The sequence below is a fragment of the Pristiophorus japonicus genome, chromosome 19 (assembly GCF_044704955.1).
Source record: "Pristiophorus japonicus isolate sPriJap1 chromosome 19, sPriJap1.hap1, whole genome shotgun sequence".
Taxonomy (NCBI): domain Eukaryota; kingdom Metazoa; phylum Chordata; class Chondrichthyes; family Pristiophoridae; genus Pristiophorus; species Pristiophorus japonicus.
In genome coordinates, this window is record NC_091995.1 from 98,478,283 (window position 1) to 98,500,307 (window position 22,025).

At 53.7% G+C, this 22,025-nt stretch overlaps 1 protein-coding gene across 1 annotated transcript; it reads right to left on the reverse strand.

Moving 5' to 3' along the window:
- Positions 1-3,482: 3,482 nt before the first annotated feature.
- LOC139230560 (endoplasmic reticulum resident protein 27-like) lies at positions 3,483-21,001 on the reverse strand. Its single transcript, XM_070862388.1, has 5 exons — positions 20,929-21,001; positions 20,354-20,473; positions 17,032-17,157; positions 14,044-14,241; positions 3,483-3,622 (listed from the first exon to the last, which is right to left on the reverse strand). Exons 1-5 carry the CDS (start codon positions 20,992-20,994, stop codon positions 3,581-3,583), a joined length of 552 nt encoding a protein of 183 aa, XP_070718489.1. The 5' UTR covers positions 20,995-21,001; the 3' UTR covers positions 3,483-3,580.
- Between the last annotated feature and the right edge of the window lie 1,024 nt (positions 21,002-22,025).

Sequence of the window (22,025 nt, forward strand, 5' to 3'; positions counted from 1 at the left end):
GAGGAGGGGGTAGGGGAAGGGGGTCCTAAAGGAAGGAGTTGGAAGAAAAGGAATTGAGAGAATGGAGGAAAGCGGACGGGTGATTTGGGGCTTTGATGGTTAAGAGCTGACGGAAGGAATGGAAAATGTACAAAGCGATCCTGAGCTGGGCCTCCATCTGGGATCGACATGGAGTCGGAACACAGGCTGGAAAACCCTGTGAGATGGAACAATTTACTGTGGGACATGTCCTGTCTCCACTTAAGGTACAAAACACTCCCATTAATTGGCTGGCTTCAGGCTCTCCACAAAGTTAATTCATCTTTAGTACAAGTCGAATTTTCCAAATAATAAATGTGGTTTGCATCAGGGACCCACCGGGCCGCTGGTATTCATTGCAACAGAAAGTGTCGGAGCTTGGGCAGCGTGTGGTGAACGGCACGTGTAACGGAGGCAGCTTCATAACCACAGCTCATTCACTCACACACGCTGCATGTCACCGAACCTTCTCGTTCACTCCCAGGGTGGGTACAGGGGGTTAGATACAGAGTAAAGCTCCCTCTACACTGTCCCATCAAACACTCCCAGAGCAGGTACAGCACGGGGTTAGATACAGAGTAAAGCTCCCGCTACACTGTCCCATCAAACACTCCCAGGGCAGGTACAGGGGGTTAGATACAGAGTAAAGCTCCCTCTACACTGTCCCATCAAACACTCCCAGGGCAGGTACAGCACGGGTTAGATACAGAGTAAAGCTCCCTCTACACTGTCCCATCAAACACTCCCAGGGTGGGTACAGGGGGTTAGACACAGAGTAAAGCTCCCTCTACACTGTCCCATCAAACACTCCCAGGGCGGGTACAGGGGGTTAGATACAGAGTAAAGCTCCCTCTACACTGTCCCATCAAACACTCCCAGGGCAGGTACAGGGGGTTAGATACAGAGTAAAGCTCCCTCTACACTGTCCCATCAAACATTCCCAGGGCAGGTACAGGGGGTTAGATACAGAGTAAAGCTCCCTCTACACTGTCCCATCAAACACTCCCAGGGCAGGTACAGCACGGGGTTAGATACAGAGTAAAGCTCTCTCTACACTGTCCCATCAAACACTCCCAGGGCAGGTACAGGGGGTTAGATACAGAGTAAAGCTCCCTCTACACTGTCCCATCAAACACTCCCAGGGCAGGTACAGGGGGTTAGATACAGAGTAAAGCTCCCTCTACTCTGTCCCATCAAACACTCCCAGGCAGATACAGTATGGGTTAGGTACAGAGTAAAGCTCCCTCTACACTGTCCCATCAAACACTCCCAGGGCAGGTACAGCACGGGGTTAGATACAGAGTAAAGCTCCCTATACACTGTCCCATCAAACACTCCCAGGGCAGGTAGAGGGGTTTAGATACAAAGTAAAGCTCCCTCTACACTGTCCCATCAAACACTCCCAGGGTAGGTACCGAGGTTTAGATACAGAGTAAAGCTCCCTCTATAATGCCCCATCAAACACTCCCAGGGCAGGTACAGCACGGGGTTAGATACAGAGTAAAGCTCCCTCTACACTGTCCCCATCAAACACGCCCAGGGCAGATCCAGCACGGGGTTAGATACAGAGTAAAGCTCCCTCTACACTGTCCCATCAAACACTCCCAGAGCAGGTACAGCACGAGAGGAGGGAGAGAGAAAACAGGGAATTATAGACCGGTCAGCCTGACCTCAGTAGTGGGTAAAATGATGGAATCAATTATTAAGGATGTCATAGCAGTGCATCTGGAAAATGGTGACATGATAGGTCCAAGTCAGCATGGATTTGTGAAAGGGAAATCATGCTTGACAAATCTTCTGGAATTTTTTGAGGATGTTTCCAGTAAAGTGGACAAAGGAGAACCAGTTGATGTGGTATATTTGGACTTTCAGAAGGCTTTCGACAAGGTCCCACACAAGAGATTAATGTGCAAAGTTAAAGCACATGGGATTGGGGGTAGTGTGCTGACGTGGATTGAGAACTGGTTGTCAGACAGGAAGCAAAGAGTAGGAGTAAACGGGTACTTTTCAGAATGGCAGGCAGTGACTAGTGGAGTGCCGCAAGGTTCTGTGCTGGGGCCCCAGCTGTTTACATTGTACATTAATGATTTAGACGAGGGGATTAAATGCAGTATCTCCAAATTTGCGGATGATACTAAGTTGGGTGGCAGTGTGAGCTGCGAGGAGGATGCTATTAGGCTGCAGAGTGACTTGGATAGGTTAGGTGAGTGGGCAAATGCATGGCAGATGAAGTATAATGTGGATAAATGTGAGGTTATCCACTTTGGTGGTAAAAACAGAGAGACAGACTATTATCTGAATGGTGACAGATTAGGAAAAGGGAAGGTGCAACGAGACCTGGGTGTCATGGTACATCAGTCATTGAAGGTTGGCATGCAGGTACAGCAGGCGGTTAAGAAAGCAAATGGCATGTTGGCCTTCATAGCGAGGGGATTTGAATACAGGGGCAGGGAGGTGTTGCTACAGTTGTACAGGGCCTTGGTGAGGCCACACCTGGAGTATTGTGTACAGTTTTGGTCTCCTAACTTGAGGAAGGACATTCTTGCTATTGAGGGAGTGCAGCGAAGGTTCACCAGACTGATTCCCGGGATGGCGGGACTGACCTATCAAGAAAGATTGGATCAATTGGGCTTGTATTCACTGGAGTTCAGAAGAATGAGAGGGGACCTCATAGAAACGTTTAAAATTCTGACGGGTTTAGACAGGTTAGATGCAGAAAGAATGTTCCCAATGTTGGGGAAGTCCAGAACCAGGGGTCACAGTCTGAGGATAAGGGGTAAGCCATTTAGGACCGAGATGAGGAGAAACTTCTTCACCCAGAGAGTGGTGAACCTGTGGAATTCTCTACCACAGAAAGTAGTTGAGGCCAATTCACTAAATATATTCAAAAGGGAGTTAGATGAAGTCCTTACTACTCGGGGGATCAAGGGTTATGGCGAGAAAGCAGGAAGGGGGTACTGAAGTTTCATGTTCAGCCATGAACTCATTGAATGGCGGTGCAGGCTAGAAGGGCTGAATGGCCTGCTCCTGCACCTATTTTCTATGTTTCTATGTTTCTATTAGATACAGAGTAAAGCTCCCTCTACACTGTCCCATCAAACACTCCCAGGGCAGGTACAGGGGATTAGATACAGAGTAAAGCTCCCTCTACACTGTCCCATCAAACACTCCCAGGGCAGGTACAGCACGGGGTTAGATACAGAGTAAAGCTCCCTCTACACTGTCCCATCAAACACTCCCAGGGCAGGTACAGCATGGGGTTAGATACAGAGTAAAGCTCCCTCTACACTGTCCCATCAAACACTCCCAGGGCAGGTACAGCACGGGTTAGATACAGAGTACATATAAGATTGTTTGAAATACCACAGCAGGGCAGACAGCACCTGGAGGAGAGGAGCCAGGTGAATATTCCGGTGTTGGCCCGGCACTCAGTACGGGATCAGTAACAAAGCATTGACAGTGATTGTGGAAGGTTTATTTGATGCTGATTACAGTGTGGCGGGACCCCCGAGCATACAATGGGACCATGTACACTCGTACCGCAAACTCCCTTTCTCCTGGGTCACAGCTCCTCAGAGGACGGTTTCGCAGGTTTTACAGCGCTCTGCAAAAGTGAAAGAGATGATTCAATTTCTGAAATGCTTTAAAACCTTTCTCCCTCTCGCTCGCTCTCTCACTATCTCCCTCTCATTCTCTTTCTCACCCTATCACTCTCCCATTTACTGTCTCTCATCCCATCCCTCTCCCTCTCCCTCTCTCCCATTCCTGCTCTCTCTCCCTCTCTCACTCTCTCTGTCACTCTCACTCTCTCTCTCACTCTCACTCTCTCACTTTCCCTCCCTCTCATTCCCACTCGCTCTCCCTCTCTTATCCTCTCCCATTCTTTCACTTTCGCTCCCCCTCTTCTCTCTGACTCTCCCACTCCCATTCACTGTCTCTCACTCGCTCTCCCTCTCGCTCCCTCTCTCTCTCCCCCCTCTCTCTCCCACTCCCATTCACTGTCTCTCACTCTCTTCTCTCCTCTCTCATTCTCTCTCTCCCCCCTCTCTCTCTCCCCCTCTCTCTCTCCCCCTCTCTCTCTCTCTCCCCCCCTCTCTCTCTCTCTCCCCCCCTCTCTCTCTCTCTCCCCCCCTCTCTCCCCCCCCTCTCTCTCTCCCCCCCTCTCTCTCTCCCCCCCTCTCTCTCTCCCCCCCTCTCTCTCTCCCCCCCCTCTCTCTCTCCCCCCCCTCTCTCTCTCCCCCCCCTCTCTCTCTCCCCCCCCTCTCTCACCCTCTCTCTCTCCCCCCCCTCTCTCCATGCTGTAATGCCCTGCTATTTAATCACATCGGGCTGGTCTAGCCCTCACACCCACCACCTGCCATTGCTGCATATTCCATGACCCTTTAAGCTCTGTCACTCTCAGTCTTCAAAGCTCCAATTGGCCCTCGGCCTCAGCAGCTTTTTGGGGGAGAGAGTTCCAGATTCCTACCGCCCTTTGTGTGAAGAAGTGTTTCTTGACATCACCCCCTTGTTCTGGACTCCCCCCACCCGAGCGAATAGCTTCTCTCGATCTCCCCGAGTGAATCCGGTCACCATTGCGAAGACCTGGATTGGATGGAAGGGTGAGGGGGAAGCTGTGGGGGTGGGAGCTGGGAAAATCACCACTTGCTGGGCAATGGTCCCTCTCCCCACTGTAAAGTATTAGCTTCAGGGGCTCTTTGCTGAAGAATCCATAGCAACACATTGCTATTAAGAACTAGTTGGTTTATTAGCAAAGGTTTAACAATCACACTACACATTACCAGTTCATCCACCGGGTCTCACAACCACCTGCCCCATCGTGGATCCCCCGAACCCAACTGGCCGGGGTTTTATTGAGTCTTGTGAACATCATGTGACTGGCTAAGCCCCTCACAATGCAACAGCTCTACAACTATTTTTGTATCAAGTGCCCCCATTTGGTAAGGGCACTAGAACCCTCAAATTTCCAAATAAAACTTTAAAGGAAACTTAAATCAAATTAAAATTTGGTTGCCGGGGGTGATGATGCACTCCAGTCCCTCCGGCGCCCATCTCTTGCCGAAGGCTGTGAGCGTACCGGTGGACACCGCGTGCTCCATCTCCAGGGACACCGTGGTGCGTGAACAGATCGGCAAACCTGTGAACGTACTCACAGGGGCACACATTATACAGCCACCAATGTTCATCGCTGATGGAGTGATGGGAGTAGGAAGGTGAGTCAGTCGGACATGGAGTGTGTGCCTCAGTGCCTGAGTCAGTCGGACATGGAGTGTGTGCCTCAGTGCCCGAGTCAGTCGGACATGGAGTGTGTGCCTCAGTGCCCGAGTCAGTCGGACATGGAGTGCGTGCCTCAGTGCCCGAGTCAGTCGGACATGGAGTGCGTGCCTCAGTGCCCGAGTCAGTCGGACATGGGGTGTGTGCCTCAGTGCCCGAGTCAGTCAGACGTGGAGTCAGTCGGACATGAAGTGCGTGCCTCAGTGCCCGAGTCAGTCGGTATTGGAGTGCGTGCCTCAGTGCCCGAGTCAGTCGGACGTGGAGTGTGTGCCTCAGTGCCCGAGTCAGTCGGACATGGAGTGTGTGCCTCAGTGCCCGAGTCAGTCGGACGTGGAGTGTGTGCCTCAGTGCCCGAGTCAGTCGGACATGGAGTGCGTGCCTCAGTGCCCGAGTCAGTCGGACGTGTGTGTGCCTCTGTGCCCGAGTCAGTCGGACATGGAGTGCGTGCCTCAGTGCCCGAGTCAGTCGGACGTGTGTGTGCCCGAGTCAGTCGGACATGGAGTCAGTCGGACGTGTGTGTGCCTCAGTGCCCGAGTCAGTCGGACGTGTGTGTGCCTCTGTGCCCGAGTCAGTCGGACGTGGAGTCAGTCGGACGTGGAGTGTGTGCCTCAGTGCCGCGCTCCACACTCCCTGTGGTCGATGGGCCGTCTGTGTGGATGCGGGCTGGGACACTGTGTCCTTAGTTAGAACAATGGCGTATGACCTGATTCGCTATTCTTAGTACTGGAAAACAATGTGAATCACAGCACCAGCTTTGACTGGCAAACTGTTTTCCACAATTCTGTGGAAAGTCTGACTTTTAATCTTCAAATCCTGTTATTCGATGGAGATAGCGAGAGTGCCAGGAGCTGAGAGAGAGCATATTCTGCTCAACGGGTTAATCCAGGAGAGATTAGCATGGGGAGTCTAGAACCAGGGGTCACAGTCTCAGGATAAGGGGTCGGCCATTTAGGGCTGAGATGAGGAGAAATTTCTTCACTCAGAGGGAGGTGAATCTTTGGGATTCTCTGCCCCAGAGGGCTGTGGAGGCTCAGTCGTTGAGTATATTTACGAGATCGATAGATTTTTGGACTCTCGGTGAATCGAGGGATATGGGGATCGGGCGGGAAAGTGGAGTTGAGGGCGAAGATCAGCCAGGATCTTATTGAATGGTGGAGCAGGCTCGAGGGGCCGAATGGCCGACTCCTGCTCCTAATTCTTATGTTGTTATTAACCCTTTCATCCACCTCTTCCTGTGGCAGGATTGTTAAATTGCTCGCGGTAAGTTGATGAATGTAATTTTATTTTATATACTAAGTGACTGCGGATTAGCGGGGGTGATTCAGGAACTCCCCACACAGCGCCTGCTACTGGACTAATCCTGCTACTACACGGTTACCCGCAGCTGTTTACAGGGTTTACATTCCAAACCTTCACACAAGCAGTTTCAGTGTTGATTTAAAAGGGCGTCCAAGAATAGTGAGAGTTTAAAGCTGGGCTGGAAGTGTGTGCAGTCACAAAACATTTTACTGACACACCTATGTAGATGTTAAACTTCACGCCCTCAGGTTTTCTCCCCTCCCGAGAACAGACTGACCCTGGGGGCAGGGGTTGGGGGGCGGCGGGGATGCCAGGAACACCAGCCCCTCTTCCCTCACCCATTCTGCAAAGACAAAACTAGACCAGATTATGACAGACTATTCAACTGTTGGAGCATCGCAGCCAGCCTGACTCAATGTGCAGGATTTACCAATCGGGGCACGCTACCACAGCGGTGATGTTACTGGACCAGTAATCCAGACCCTGGACGAATGATCCGGAGACACGAGTTCAAATCCCACCATGGCAGCTGGGGAATTTAAATTCAGTTCATTAAATAAATCGGGAATAAAGAGCCAGTATCAGTAATGGTGAGCATGGAACTGCCGGATTGTCGGAAAAATCCATCTGGGTCACTGATGTCCCTTTAGGGAAGGAAATCTGCCGCCTTTACCCGGTCTGACCGATATGTGACTCCAGACCCACAGCAATGTGACTGACGATGAACTGCCCCCTAGAATGGCCCAGCGAGACACTCAGTACCAAACTGCTACGAAGAGCAGTGGCTCACCACCACCTTCTCAAGGGGCAATTAGGGAGGGGCAATAAATGCCGGCCTGGCCAGCGACGCCCACATCCCAGGAACAACCGGGAGTTGCTGCAATCAGGGCTGGGCTGCCTGTGTGGGGGTCAGCAGCACTGGGGTCACTGGAGCAGGAAGTCTGTGAATAGCCTTTCACCTTGTGCTTAGTTACCCGCAGGCCCACCTCTGGCCAGCAGGGGAGGCATTCCTTTCACCCCCCCACCCCGCCCCTTATCCCAATTCTCCCTGAGTTAGAGCATTCATTCCCTTCAGAGTGATGTGTTTACCAACTGATCTTAAAACTTAGTCCTAGAGTTACGCACATCAAATACCCAAGCGCCAGGCAAAATTATTCTTTAACTTAAATTGAAAAGACAAGGGAATACACATTAAATGGTAGGACACTGAGAAGTGTAGAGGAACAGAGGGACCTGGGAGTACAGGTCCACAGATCCCTGAAGGTAGCAGGCCAGGTGGATAAGGTGGTTAAGAAGGCATACGGAATACTTGCCTTTATTAGCCGAGGCATAGAATACAAGAGTAGGAAGGTTATGCTTGAACTGTATAAAACACTGGTTAGGCCACAGCTGGAGTACTGCGTGCAGTTCTGGTCACCACATTACAGGAAAGATGTGATTGCACTGGAGAGGGTGCAGAGGGGATTTACGAGGATGTTGCCAGGACTGGAGAATTTTAGCGATGAGGAAAGATTGGACAGGCTGGGGTTGTTTTCCTTGGAACAGAGGAGGCTGAGAGGAGACCTAATTGAGGTGTATAAAATGATGAGGGGCCTGGATAGAGTGGATAGGAAGGACCTGTTTCCCTTGGCAGAGGGGTCAACAACCAGGGGGCACAGATTTAAAGTAATTGGGAGGAGGTGTAGAGGGGATTTGAGGGGCAATGTCTTCACCCCGAGGGTGGTGGGGGTCTGGAACTCACGGCCTGAAAGGGTGGTAGAGGCAGAAACCCTCACCACATTTAAAAAGTACCTGGATGTGCACCTGAAGTGCCGTAACCCACAGGGCTATGGACCGAGAGCTGGAAAGTGGGATTAGGCCGGGTAGCTCTTTGTCGGCCGGTGACACGATGGGCCGAATGGCCTCCTTCTGTGCTGTAAATTTCTGTGGATTTTGATGGTGACGTGCTATCCATCTCCAGTTGAACAATCCCATCACATCCGCACATTCCACCCAGAGGCATCGCCGCACAATCGAGGATAAGGACCCGATCGGTCCTCAGCATCACGGCACTCTCAGGGGATTGTCAGTGAGGGTGGGTTTACATGATGTGCTTTCACCTCCGAGGCCTGTGTCCAAGAACCCTGGAGTGCTGGCTATGTGGCTGTCCCATTACCCAGGACAACCTGCCCCGAACTGGGTTCACACTGACCTTCTCCATCACACGATGCGAGTGGCCAGTGTTTGGGGGCATTCATCAGAGGTTGAAGCACGTTAGTGGGATAAAGGGAGATTTACTCTGTATCTAACCCCCTGTACCTGCCCTGGGAGTGTTTGATGGGACAGTGTAGAGAGAGCTTTACTCTGTATCTAACCCCCTGTACCCGCCCTGGGAGTGTTTGATGGGGCAGTGTAGAGGGAGCTTTATTCTGTATCTAACCCGTGCTGTACCTGCCCTGGGGGTGTTTGATGGGACAGTGTAGGGGGAGCTTTACTCTGTATCTAACCCCCCACTGTACCTGCCCTGGGAGTGTTTGATGGGACAGTGTAGAGAGAGCTTTACTCTGTATCTAACCCCCTGTACCTGCCCTGGGAATATTTGATGGGACAGTGTAGAAGCAGTTTTACTCTGTATCTAACCCGTGCTGTACCTGCCCTGGGAGTGTTTGATGGGACAGTAAAAGGGAATATTATTTGAATGGGGAGAAATTACAACATGCTGAGGTGCAGAGGGACCTGGGGGTCCTTGTGCATGAAACTCTTTTTGGAATTTATCTGAAAAACATAAAACATTAATCCGTGCCACCCGACCTGGATGACACACCAGACATTTACAAGGCCCTTTTTTCTTTCTTTTTTTTTGTGTTTTTTTTTTGTGTTTTTCTTTTTTTTTTTGGGGCACTAAAATCAAATTTTTTTCCTCCAGTGCCCCCTATAAAAGGGGAGGGGGACACTAAAAGCACCGGCAATTAAAACAAATTAAACTTTAAAATGTAAAATCAAATTAAAATTTGGTTGCCGGGCGTGATGATGCACTCCAGTCCCTCCAGTGCCCACCTCTCGCGGAAGGCCGCGAGCGTACCGGTGGACACCGCGTGCTCCATCTCCAGGGACACCCTGGACCGGATGTAAGAGCGGAAGAGAGGCAGGCAGTCAGGTTGAACGACCCCCTCGACCGCCCACTGCCTGGACCGGCTGATGGCACCCTTGGCCGTGCCCAGGAGCAGTCCTACGAGGAGGCCTTCGGACCTACCCGCTCCCCTGCGCACAGGGTGCCCGAAGATCAGGAGTGTGGGACTGAAGTGCAGCCAGAATTTCAGGAGCAGCCCCTTTAAATAATAAAACAGGGGCTTCCTTGTGCATGAATCCCAAAAAAAAGTTAGTTTGCAGGTGCAGCAGGTAATCAGGAAGGTGAATGGAATGTTGGCCTTCATTGCGAGAGGGATGGAGTACAAAAGCAGGGAGGTCCTGCTGCAACTGTACAGGGTATTTGTGAGGCCGCACCTGGAGTACTGCGTGCAGTTTTGGTCACCTTACTTAAGGAAGGATATACTAGCTTTGGAGGGGGTACAGAGACGATTCACTCGGCTGATTCGAGAAATGAGGGGGTTACCTTATGATGATAGATTGAGTAGACGGGGTCTTTACTCGTTGGAGTTCAGAAGGATGAGGGGTGATCTTATAGAAACATTTAAAATCGTGAAAGGGATAGACAAGATAGAGGCAGAGAGGTTGTTTCCACTGGTCGGGGAGACTAGAACTAGGGGGCACAGCCTCAAAATACGGAGGAGCCAATTTAAAACCGAGTTGAGAAGGAATTTCTTCTCCCAGAGGGTTGTGAATCTGTGGAATTCTCTGCCCAAGGAAGCAGTTGAGGCTAGCTCATTGAATGTTTTCAAGTCACAGATAGATAGATTTTTAAGCAATAAGGGAATTAAGGGTTATGGGGAGCGGGCGGGTAAGTGGAGCTGAGTCCACGACAAGATCAGCCATGATCTTATTGAATGGCGGATCAGGCTCGAGGGGCTAGATGGCCTACTCCTGTTCCTAATTCTTATGTTCTTATTGTTCTTATGTTCCTTAAGTACTCTGGGATGCAGACTATCAGGCCCTGGGGATTTATCAGCCTTCAATCCCATCAATTTCCCTAACACAATTTCCCGCCTAATAAGGATATCCCTCAGTTCCTCCTTCTCACTGGACCCTCGGTCCCCTAGTACATCGGGAAGGTTATTTGTGTCTTCCTTCGTGAAGACAGAACCAAAGTATTTGTTCAATTGGTCCGCCATTTCTTTGCTCCCCATTATAAATTCACCCGAATCTGACTGCAAGGGATCTACGTTTGTCTTCACTAATCTTTTTCTCTTCACATATCTATAGAAGCTTTTGCAATCAGTTTTTATGTTTCCGGCAAGCTTCCTCTCATACTCTATTTTCCCCTTCCTAATTAAACCCTTTGTTCTCCTCTGCTGAATTCTAAATTTCTCCCAGTCCTCAGGTTTGCTGCTTTTTCTGGCTAATTTGTATGTCTCTTCCTTGGATTTAACACTATCCATAATTTCCCTTGTTAGCCACAGTTGAGCCACCTTCCCCATTTTATTTATACTCCAGTATCTCCAGTAGAGGGAGCTTTACTCTGTATCTAACCCCCTGTACCTGCCCTGGGAGTGTTTGATGGGACAGTGTAGAGGGAGCTTTACTCTGTATCTAACCCCCTGTACCTGCCCTGGGAGTGTTTGATGGGACAGTGTAGAGGGAGCTTTACTCTGTATCTAACCCCGTGCTGTACCTGCCCTGGGAGTGTTTGATGGGACAGTGTAGAGGGAGCTTTACTCTGTATCTAACCCCGTGCTGTACCTGCCCTGGGAGTGTTTGATGGGACAGTGTAGAGGGAGCTTTACTCTGTATCTAACCCCGTGCTGTACCTGCCCTGGGAGTGTTTGATGGGACAGTGTAGAGGGAGCTTTACTCTGTACCGAACCCGTGCTGTACCTGCCCTGGGAGAGTTTGATGGGGACAGTGTAGAGGGAGCTTTACTCTGTATCTAATCCCCTGTACCTGCCCTGGGAGTGTTTGTTGGGACAGTGTAGAGGGAGCTTTACTCTGTATCTAACCCCGTGCTGTACCTGCCCTGGGAGTGTTTGATGGGACAGTGTAGAGGGAGCTTTACTCAGTATCTAACCCCGTGCTGTACCTGCCCTGGGAGTGTTTGATAGGACAGTGTTGAGGGAGTTTTACTCTGTATCTAACCCCGTGCTGTACCCGCCCTGGGAGTGTTTGATGGGACAGTGTAGAGGGAGCTTTACTCTGTATCTAACCCCGTGCTGTACCTGCCCTGGGAGTGTTTGATGGGACAGTGTAGAGGGAGCTTTACTCTGTATCTAACCCCGTGCTGTACCCGCCCTGGGAGTGTTTGATGGGACAGTGTAGAGGGAGCTTTACTCTGTATCTAACCCCCTGTACCTGCCCTGGGAGTGTTTGATGGGACAGTGTAGAGGGAGCTTTACTCTGTATCTAACCCCGTGCTGTACCTGCCCTGGGAGTGTTTGATAGGACAGTGTTGAGGGAGTTTTACTCTGTATCTAACCCCGTGCTGTACCTGCCCTGGGAGTGTTTGATGGGACAGTGTAGAGGGAGCTTTACTCTGTATCTAACCCGTGCTGTACCTGCCCTGGGAGTGTTTCATGGGACAGTGTAGAGGGAGCTTTACTCTGTATCTAACCCCCTGTACCTGCCCTGGGAATGTTTGATGGGACAGTGTAGAGGGAGCTTTACTCTGTATCTAACCCCGTGCTGTACCTGCCCTGGGAGTGTTTGATGGGACAGTGTAGAGGGAGCTTTACTCTGTATCTAACCCCGTGCTGTACCTGCCCTGGGAGTGTTTGATGGGACAGTGTAGAGGGAGCTTTACTCTGTATCTAACCCACTGTACCTGCCCTGGGAGAGTGCGATGCTGACACAAACAGTGGAAAGTTTTGATTGCCTTCACTTTAATGAGCAGGAAAGTTGTCCTGGTTGCCAGCAAGCTGTGCGGGTGAAGTGTTCGTTGGTTGCGAGACCTGCTGGCTCTGTCTGTGCTGTTCAGTGAATTCTCCTCACTGTGTGTCCGGGCATTACCTGACTGCCCTCTGCTGGTCACACCGGGTCAGTGCTGTCCCTCGGTCGTGCTGGCTCAGCAGCGTCAGTCAGAGAACCATTCGGCCCATCGTGTCCGCGCCGGCCGACAAAGAGCCACCCAGCCTAATCCCACTTTCCCGCTCTCGGTCCGTAGCCCTGTAGGTTACAGCACTTCAGGTGCACATCCAGGTACTTTTTAAATATGGTGAGGGTTTCTGCCTCTACCACCCTTTCAGGCCGTGAGTTCCAGACCCCCACCACCCTCTGGGTGAAGACATTTCCCCTCAAATCCCCTCTAAACCTCCCCCCAATTACTTTAAATCTATGCCCCCTGGTTGTTGACCCCTCTGCCAAGGGAAACAGGTCCGTCCTATCCACTCTATCCAGGCCCCTCATCATTTTATACACCTCAATCAGGTCTCCCCTCAGCCTCCTCTGTTCCAAAGAAAACAACCCCAGCCTATCCAATCTTTCCTCATCGCTAACATTCTCCAGTCCTGGCAACATCCTGGTAAATCCCCTCTGCACCCTCTCCAGTGCAATCACATCTTTCCTGTGATAATTCGTCGTATTGAAGTTACGGGCATGTGTAGTGGGAGCCACACTGGACCGTGTTACACTACAACAGCTCTGTGCAACGTCCCAGGGATCGGAAATCAATCAAAATCTGACACCGAGCCACATAAGGAGATACCGGGACTGATGACCAAAAGCTGGGTCACAGAGGGAGGTTTTAAAGGAGGAGAGGTTGAGGGAGGGAGTTCCAGAGCCTGGGGCCCGGCAGCTGAAGGCAAGGCCACCGATGGCAAGTCGATGGAAATCGGGGTAAGAGGCCCGGATTGGAGGGGCGCAGAGATCGTTACTAATTATTAACGGGATGTGGGCATCACCAGCAAGGCCGGCATTTACTGCCCATCCCTAATTGCCCGGAGAAGGTGGTGGTACAATTGAGTGTCTCGCTGGACCATTTCAGAGCGGTGTTAAGAGTCAACCCCATTGCTGTGGGTCTGGAGTCACCTATCGGTCAGAACGGGTAAGGGCGGCAGATTTCCTTCGCTAACGGGACATTAGTGAACCAGACGGGTTTTTACGACAATCCAATAGTTTCATGGTCACCGTTACAAACACTAACTTTAATTCCAGATTTATTGAATGAACTGAATTTAAATTCCCCAGCTGCCATGGTGAATTTATACTTGTGCCCGCGGATCATCAGTCCCTGGATTACTGGTCCAGTAACAGAACCACTGTGGTACCGTAGCCCGTGATCTGGAGGGGAGTTGGGCTGGAGGAGCTCCAACAATGAACATTGCTGACATATATCCCGGAGTTTAAGCGACAAGCGCTGTCACCCACCTTCCCCTTGCCCTCCATGAAGTTGTGGCAGAATTTCCGTACGGACTCCGGGGTGAAATCGCTGGCCGGCATCACATCCACAGTGTCGGTCACCAGGTCAAAGATGCAGATCGCCGGGAGATCGGCTTGCTTCACTTTGAAATAGGAAATCACGCGATTATTTCCTTTTACGTCCGTGTCGACCAGAATAAAGATCACCTGAGAGAGAGGGCCATTAGTGTTTGCACCAGGCACGGTTCGCACACACACAAAGACTCACACTTCTACCGCGCTTTTCACAACCGCCAGACATCTCAAAGTACTTTACACCTCCGTCAGTGCGGCGCTCCCTCAGTACTGCCCCTCCGACACTGCGGCACTCCCTCAGTACTGCCCCTCCGACACTGCGGCACTCCCTCAGTACTGCCCCTCCGACACTGCGGCGCTCCCTCAGTACTGCCCCTCCGACAGTGCGGCACTCCCTCAGTACTGCCCCTCCGACAGTGCGGCTCTCCCTCAGCACTGCACTAAGAGTGTCACCCTAGAGTTTTATGCCAAAGTCTCTGGAGTGGGACCTGATCCCACGACCTTGTGACTCAGAGCTGTGAGCGTGACACACGGAGCCACAGCTGGCACTGCCAATGAGAGCCGCTATCAACCTTCAAACAACCCCTGCTGGGAATCGAACACTTGTGATATTTGTAATCTCTGGCAAAAGGCCAAGCCTCATTTAAATTCAAACCCGCCCTCCTGCCCCCATTGACCTCCCTCCTGTGTTGGGAAGAATTAGCGGGGCGAGAGTGTTTGTGAAACTTTTTGTGGTCTCCTCAAGGTTAAGGTATCAGTGCTGGGATCGGAACACTCAGCGTTTCAGGGATAACGTTACCCAAACTCACGGGAAACAGAGATAGGAGCGGGGGCTCGCTTGGTGATAAACATTAAAACATCAGAAATAAGAGCAGGAGTTGGCCATTTGGCCCCTCGAGCCTGCTCCGCCATTCAATGAGATCATGGCTGATCCGATCATGGACTCAGCTCCACTTCCCCGCCCGCTCCCCATAACCCTTCACTCCCTTATCGCTCAAAATCTGTCTATCTCCACCTTAAATATATTCAATGACCCAGCCTCCACAGCTCTCTGGGGCAGAGAATTCCACAGATTTACAACTCTCTGAGAGAAGAAATTCCTTCTCATCCCTGTCTTAAATGGGCGACCCCTGATTCTGAAACTATGTCCCCTAGTTCTAGATTCCCCCACGAGGGGAAACATCCTCTCTGCATCTACTCTGTCAAGTCCCCTCAGAATCTTATACATTTCAATAAGATCGCCTCTCATTCTTCTAAATGATGAGTATAGGCCCAACCTGCTCAACCTTTCTTCATAAGTCAACCCCCTCATCTCAGGAATCAACCGAGTGAACCTTCTCTGAACAGCCTCCAATACAAGTATATCCCTCCTTAAATACGGAGACCAGACCTGACCGCAGTACTCCAGGTGTGGCCTCACAGTAAAATCAGGCGGAGTGTAAATCAGGCGGGTCCCGATCCGATCCTGTCCGGCTCCTGCCCGGGGCGGGTTGGGTTTAAGTGAGCCCTCCCTGGTGTCAGCATTGAGAACGTGCCGGTCAGTGTGGGGCGTGTTGGATGGTCAGCGGTGCTCCCTCTAACTGCCCCCCGAACCGGCCTTGCCCCCAACTGCAGAACAGCACCCCCCGACTGCACCGGAATCACTGCCACTCCTGCCGGGGGCAGTCTGGGGGTGAGATCGCGTGTTCAGCGCGTGTTCGACATTCGGAGCCGTCTCATTCTCGCTGTAGTTTTATGTCCAGTGAAAAGAAACGAGGTCTTTCATTTCTATCGCACCTTTCACCATCTCAGCACCTCACAAAGCGCTTTACAGCCAATGAAGTGCTTTTTGAAGGCCTTTATATCTAGCGGACGAGAATACATGGGGGTGGAAGTTATACTGCAGCTGTACAGAGACCACACCCGGAGCACTGTGAGCCGTTCTGGGCCCCACGCCTGAGGGAGGATATGTCGGCCTGGGAGGGTCCAGTGTAGGTTTACCAGAATGGTACCCGACTTCAAGGGTTAAGTTACGAGGCAAAATTATACAAACTAGGATTGTATTCCCTGGAATTTAGAAGGCTAAGGGGTGATTTGATCGAAGGTTTCAGGATATTACGGGGAACAGAGAGGGTAGATCGAGAGAACCTATTCCCGCTGGTTGGGGATTCTGGGACTAGGGGGCAAAGTCTAAAGATTAGAGCCAGACCCTTCAGGAGTGAACTGAGGAAACACTTCTACACACAGAGGGCGCAATTCTCGTCCGCAAACAGCAATTGCTGCTGGGGGTCCATTGTTACTTTTAAATCAGAGATTTTTGTTAACCACTGGGAGTGTGTGCCTGGATTTTTGTCTCTGGAGTGGGACTTGAACCCACGACCTTCTGACTCAGAGGCGAGAGAGAGTGCAGCCCACTGAGGGAAGACTGAGAGCAGAGTCGGGGCTTGGACCTGGCCACTTGCACGGGTCTCGGTCGGAGATAAACACAGGCCCCTCCCTGCCCCTCAAACCGCCTCCCCCCCCACAGGGACTGGGGATCGTCATGTCCGCGTGTAACTGCTCAGCCTGTGCTCCAGGTGGCGCTGCTCTGGGAGTTACCGCCTGTTGTTTCTGCCCAGAGATTGGGAGGTGTCATGTGTGCCCCTGTGAGCATGCCGACGGGTTGGTGGAACTATTGCACTGGGAGCGGCTCAGCCCGCCACGTGATGTTCGCAAGACTCAATAAAACCCCGGCCAGTTGAGTTCGGGGGATCCACGATGGGGCAGGTGGTTGTGAGCCTGGTGGATGAACCGGTAAATGTGTCGTGTGATTGTTAAGAACTAGTTGGTTTATTAGCAACGGTTTAATAGCAATGTGTTGCTATGAATTCTTAAGCCAAGAACTCACAAAGCAAATACGTCAACCAAAACAAAGGTGGCCTTTCCCAGCTTCTCATCACTCACCTTTCCCCGGAACTCGGGGGCAACACCTCTGAATTTCTCGAGCAGTGGCTGGTATTGTTCCGATCTCTTGCTCACCAGGAGCAGCAGGTGAACGACAATTCCCGAACCGAAAATCTGGGATGCATCCTGGGCGGCGGGGAAGGGGCAGTGAGAGGTGGAAGAAACATAATAAGTTTACACGAGCTTGCATTGAAACTTTCCCCGGAGCCGGAGGGAATGTAATCGCACCCCTAGTTCGCTGTGCTGGATGGACATGTGTTGGGGGGCAGTGCAGGTATGTGTTTGGTGTCCAGGGGCTGGCCGGCTTGGAGGGGACCAAGGCTCCTGGCCGTTGGTGCATGGCTACTGGGCGTCGAGTTGTCAATTGTGATTGGACAAGCCCCGCACTCCCACTCCCGCCATTGGTCGCCCGGCATGTCCATCCTCATGGAGCCCCGCCCTCCCATTGGCCAAGGGGAGAGTGAACAGACTCTTCAGTCGTTACCCGATTGGATGAACCTTTGACCGTCCCATCTCCAAAAACTGCTCGAAAAGAAAGAAAACATACAATCGTTTCCTGACCGGCCCCCTCTCTGTGTCTCCCCGGGTTGCTCACAGGAGATTGAACTTTAATCCCTGGAAACTCCAGGGAATCCCAGGAGGGGAGACCATTGTGGTGGCCTGGCATCGCATGGCTTGCTGCTCACAAGATCGTTGACCCATCTGAACTCATCCACAATGACTGAGTCAGCAGTACTTCCCCCAGGATGTTGCCAGGACTGGAGAATTTTAGCGATGAGGGAAGATTGGATAGGCTGGGGTTGTTTTCTTTGGAACAGAGGAGGCTAAGAGGAGACCTGATTGAGGTTTATAAAATGATGAGGGGCCTGGATAGAGTGGATAGAACGGACCTGTTCCCCTTGGCAAAGGGGGCATAGATTTAAAGTAACTGGGGGGAGGTTTAGAGGGCATTTGAGGGGCAATGTCTTCACCCAGAGGGTGGTGGGGGTCTGGAACTCACTGCCTGAAAGGGTGGTAGAGGCAGAAACCCTCACCACATTTAAAAAGTACCTGGATGTGCACCTGAAGTGCCGTAACCTACAGGGCTACGGACCCAGAGCGGGAAAGTGGGATTAGGCTGGGTAGCTCTTTGTCGGCCGGCGCGGACACGATGGGCCGAATGGCCTCCTTCCGTGCTGTAAATTTCTGTGATTCAATCGAAGCCTCCAACTCCTTCCGACACAATTCCAGGGTTTCCCCTTCCTCTGAGGAACATTCTTTACATGACGGACTTGTTGCGATCAGTCCTGAGTTATCTGTTTACTAGTTTGCCCTGGGCCGTCTGGTGTTAGAGTTTGATTGGAGTTAGTGTCCCAGCTCGCCCAGATTCGTGGCCCAGCCCAGGATCGGGCCAATCGGCTCCGGGATAAAAATTGGGCGGCGTAGCGCCACCCGGTGGTGCCCGGGGCGTTTACCGCCAGAGCTCCGCGCCCGCCCTCCCGCGACCTTCGGTGAAGGTTCACCGCCGGCACTCACAGGTCGCGCTGCGCACTCTAGCCCCGCCCACTGGGTGAGGTCACTGAGCGTGCCACACCCCCGTAGCCCCGCGGTCGCCAGTTTGAATGTCACCCCTTGCCGTTGGCGCCCGGCGCTGATCCCCACAGCGAAAGCCGGCTTCACGGAGACCCTGCCGCGATATTTCCGCGGGTGAGTGTTTGCAATGTGGTATTTGTACTATTGTATCTCCCTGAGCTGCTCAGTGCCGCTGCTAGTGTGAACATTCCTCCCTTCCCTTGTCTCTCAGTTGTCGGGTGTTCAGCCGACCTCCCCGTTAGGCGCTGGGACACCGGTCTCCGAGCGCCAGGACTCCAGCCGCGTTCCCGCGATCGCGCTCCGCGAACCTGGGTTAGCGCCGGAGAGGGGTGTGAACGCTTCTCCTAGCGCTCCGCTCCCCCCACCCCGGGGCGCTAAAACCCAATATCCCGGTCGGAGGCGGTAAACATCGGCCAGCGCTAAAGTTAGTATCCAGGCGGTCTCACCGCCTCAAACCGGGCGCTAACGAATTTCTAAACCGAGTGCAGCGGTGCTTTGTCGCAGGCTGGGCCGGGGGGAGGGGCAGGGGTCAGTGGGAGGGGCCTGGGTCAGTGGGAGGGGCCAGAGTTGGGGGCCAGGGTCGGTGGGAGATGCTGGGGTCAGTGGGAGGGGTCGAGGCGAGGGGCTGGGGTCGGTGGGATATGCTGGGGTCAGTGGGAGGGGCCGGGGTCAGTGGGAGATGCTGGGGTCGGTGGGAGGAGCTGGGGTCGGGGAGAGGGGCCGGGGTCGGTGGGAGGGGGAGGGGTCAGTGGGAGGTGCTGGGGAAGGAGGGGCAGGGGTCAGTGGGAGGGGCTGGGTTCGGGGGGAGGGGCCGGGGTCAGTGGGGGGGGGCTGAGGTCCATGGGAGGGGCCAGAGTCGGGGGCCAGGGTTAGTGGGAGATGCCGGGGTCAGTGGGAGGGGCCAGGGTCGGTGGGAGGGGTCGAGGGGCCAGGGTCAGTGGGAGGGGCCGGGGTCGGGGGGAGAGGCCGGGGTCGGTGGGGGGGGCCAGAGTCAGTGGGAGGGGCCGTGGGGAGGGGCCGGGTCGAGAGGCCAGGATCGGCGGTAGGAGCCGGGGTCAGTGTGGGGGGGTCATGGGAGGGGTCGGTGGGAGAGACCGGGGTCAGTGGGAGGGGCCAGGGGTAGGGGCCGGGGTCTTCGGGAGGGACCGGGGTCAGTGGGAGGGGTCGGGGCCGTGGGGAGGGGTCGGGGGGAGGGGCCGGGGCCGGGGGGAGGGGCCAGGATCGGGGGGTAGGAGCCGGGCTTGGTGGGGGATGCCGGGGTCAGGGGGAGATGACGGGGGGAGGGGCCGGGGTCAGTGGGAGGGGCCGGGGTCTGCGGGGGGTGGTGACGGGGTCGGGGGGGGGGAGACCGGAGTCGGGGGAGGGGCCGGGGTCTGCAGGGGGAGGGGCCCGGGTCAGTGAGAGGGGCCGGGCTCGGGGTTGGGGGGAGGGGTCGGGGGAGGGGCCGGGGTCGGGGGGGAGACCGGGGTCGGGGGAGGGGCCGGGGTCGGGGGGGAGACCGGGGGAGGGGGAGGGGCCGGGGTCTGCAGGGGGAGGGGCCCGGGTCAGTGAGAGGGGCCAGGCTCGGGGTTGGGGGAGGGGCCGGGGTCGGGGGAGGGGGGAGGGGTCGGGGAGGGGCCGGGGTCGGGGGGAGAGGCCGGGGTCGGTGGGAGGGGCCGGGCTTGGGGTTGGGGAGAGGGGCCGGGACAGGGGGGAGGGGCCGGGGTAGGGGGGAGAAGACTGGACCTCGGTCAGTCACCGCAGCGATTACCTTGTGATTGTATTCGGTCACCAGGTGCAGTTCATTGTGTCGCAGAAACACAATAATCTTGGTTATGTTGGGTTCCAGCTCCCCTTCCTCAATCTCATAGTCAGCGCGTCCATCGTCAAACTGCAAGGCAGGGAGAGCAAGCTGTGACACACAGTGGGACCTTTCTCACAGTCACCATTCACAGCTTGGGATCCCAGCCAATACTGCCCCTCCCACCTCCTCTCTCGCTGGGTCTCGATCCAGCGACCATCCTTAATCACTGTGGGCCATTCGGCAACAGAGGGCACCGCGGCCATGACTAAACCTGTCCTCATGGGACGCCCATCCTCGGCCGACCTTTCACACGGGCCAGTGATCGGGAGTGGGGCACCTCGGCTGACCTTTGCCCAGGACAAGGGTCACCAGTTGCTCCAGTTAGTGTTCAGCTAATTCGGGACAGACCACGAGTCAAGCTGGAGACTTTCTGGTCCGTGTGGGTCAGTACAGCACATGGCCTCCAGCCACCAGTCAGCTTCTGCCCTCTCTCTCTAACATCAAATATCATTTAATATCATCAGCAAATTCATTGAATTTACCCTTTTCTTTTTGCCCCTCTGGTTGTGGGAGAGGTTGAAAGACCCTGCAGATGCAGAAACGCTCATGCCATTGTCGGCACCAAGCGCTCCTGCCCTGAGACCGATAGAGCCCCACTAACGCCCTGCCCAAAGTCAGATAGGGCCCACCCACATCCTGCCCAGAGACTGATAGGCCCCACCCACATCCTGCCCAGAGACCGATAGGCCCCACCCACATCCTGCCCAGAGACCGATAGGCCCCACCCACATCCTGCCTAGAGACCGATAGGCCCCACCCACATCCTGCCCAGAGACCGATAGGCCCCACCCACATCCTGCCTAGAGACCGATAGGCCCCACCCACATCCTGCCCAGAGACCGATAGGCCCCACCCTGCCCAGGGTCCAATAGGCCCCACCCACTCACTGCCCAGGGTCCAACAGGGCCTACCATCGCCCTGCCCAGAGACTGATTGGGCCCACACACACACTGCCCACCGGTCGGAGAGGCCCCTGATCCGGACCCAGCCCACCCGCTGATCCTGGGCGAGCGATGGAGCCGGAGAACCCGGGGCCAGGTTACACGTCTCGGGAAAAGCCGAGGGCGGTCAAGCTGAGTCCCAGATTTCCCACCAGATTTACAACAACAACCTATGTTTATATAGCGCCTTTAACAAAGTGAAACGCCCGAAGGAGTTACACGGAGTATTATGCGATAAACAATTTGGCACCGAGCCGCATCAGGTGACCAGAAGCTTGATCAAAGAGGTGGGTTTTAAGGAGCGTCTTGAAGGAGGAGAGAGAGGTAGAGAGGTGGAGAGGTTTGGGGAGGGAGTTCCAGAGCTTGGGGCCCAGGCAACAGAAGGCACGGCCACCGATGGTGGAGCGATTATAATCAGGGATGGTCAGGAGGGCAGAATTAGAGGAGCGCAGACATCTCGGGGGGTTGTGGGGCTGGAGGAGATTACAGAGATAGGGAGGGGCGAGGGCCACGGAGGTGAACTGGAGTAAACCCTGGGACCTGAGCCAAGAGGAACTTGGAGAACAGGCTTAGTGAGGTACACAGAAGATGAAACCTAACGCTGCCAAACAAAATGAAAAATAACAATAACATTTAGA

What these genes read in the sequence shown, in the direction of transcription:
- LOC139230560 (XM_070862388.1), bottom strand. Translation starts at nt 20,994, where the DNA reads ATGAGCGTTTCTGCATCTGCAGGGTCTTTCAACCTCTCCCACAACCAG. An exon ending in AGAGGGGCAAAAAGAAAAGG is followed by an intron (nt 20,474 to 20,928) that starts GTAAATTCAATG and finishes CCTGCCTTGCAG; the next exon opens with TTTGACGATGGACGCGCTGA. An exon ending in TCATGGAGGGCAAGGGGAAG is followed by an intron (nt 3,623 to 14,043) that starts GTGGGTGACAGC and finishes TCACTTTTGCAG; the next exon opens with AGCGCTGTAAAACCTGCGAA.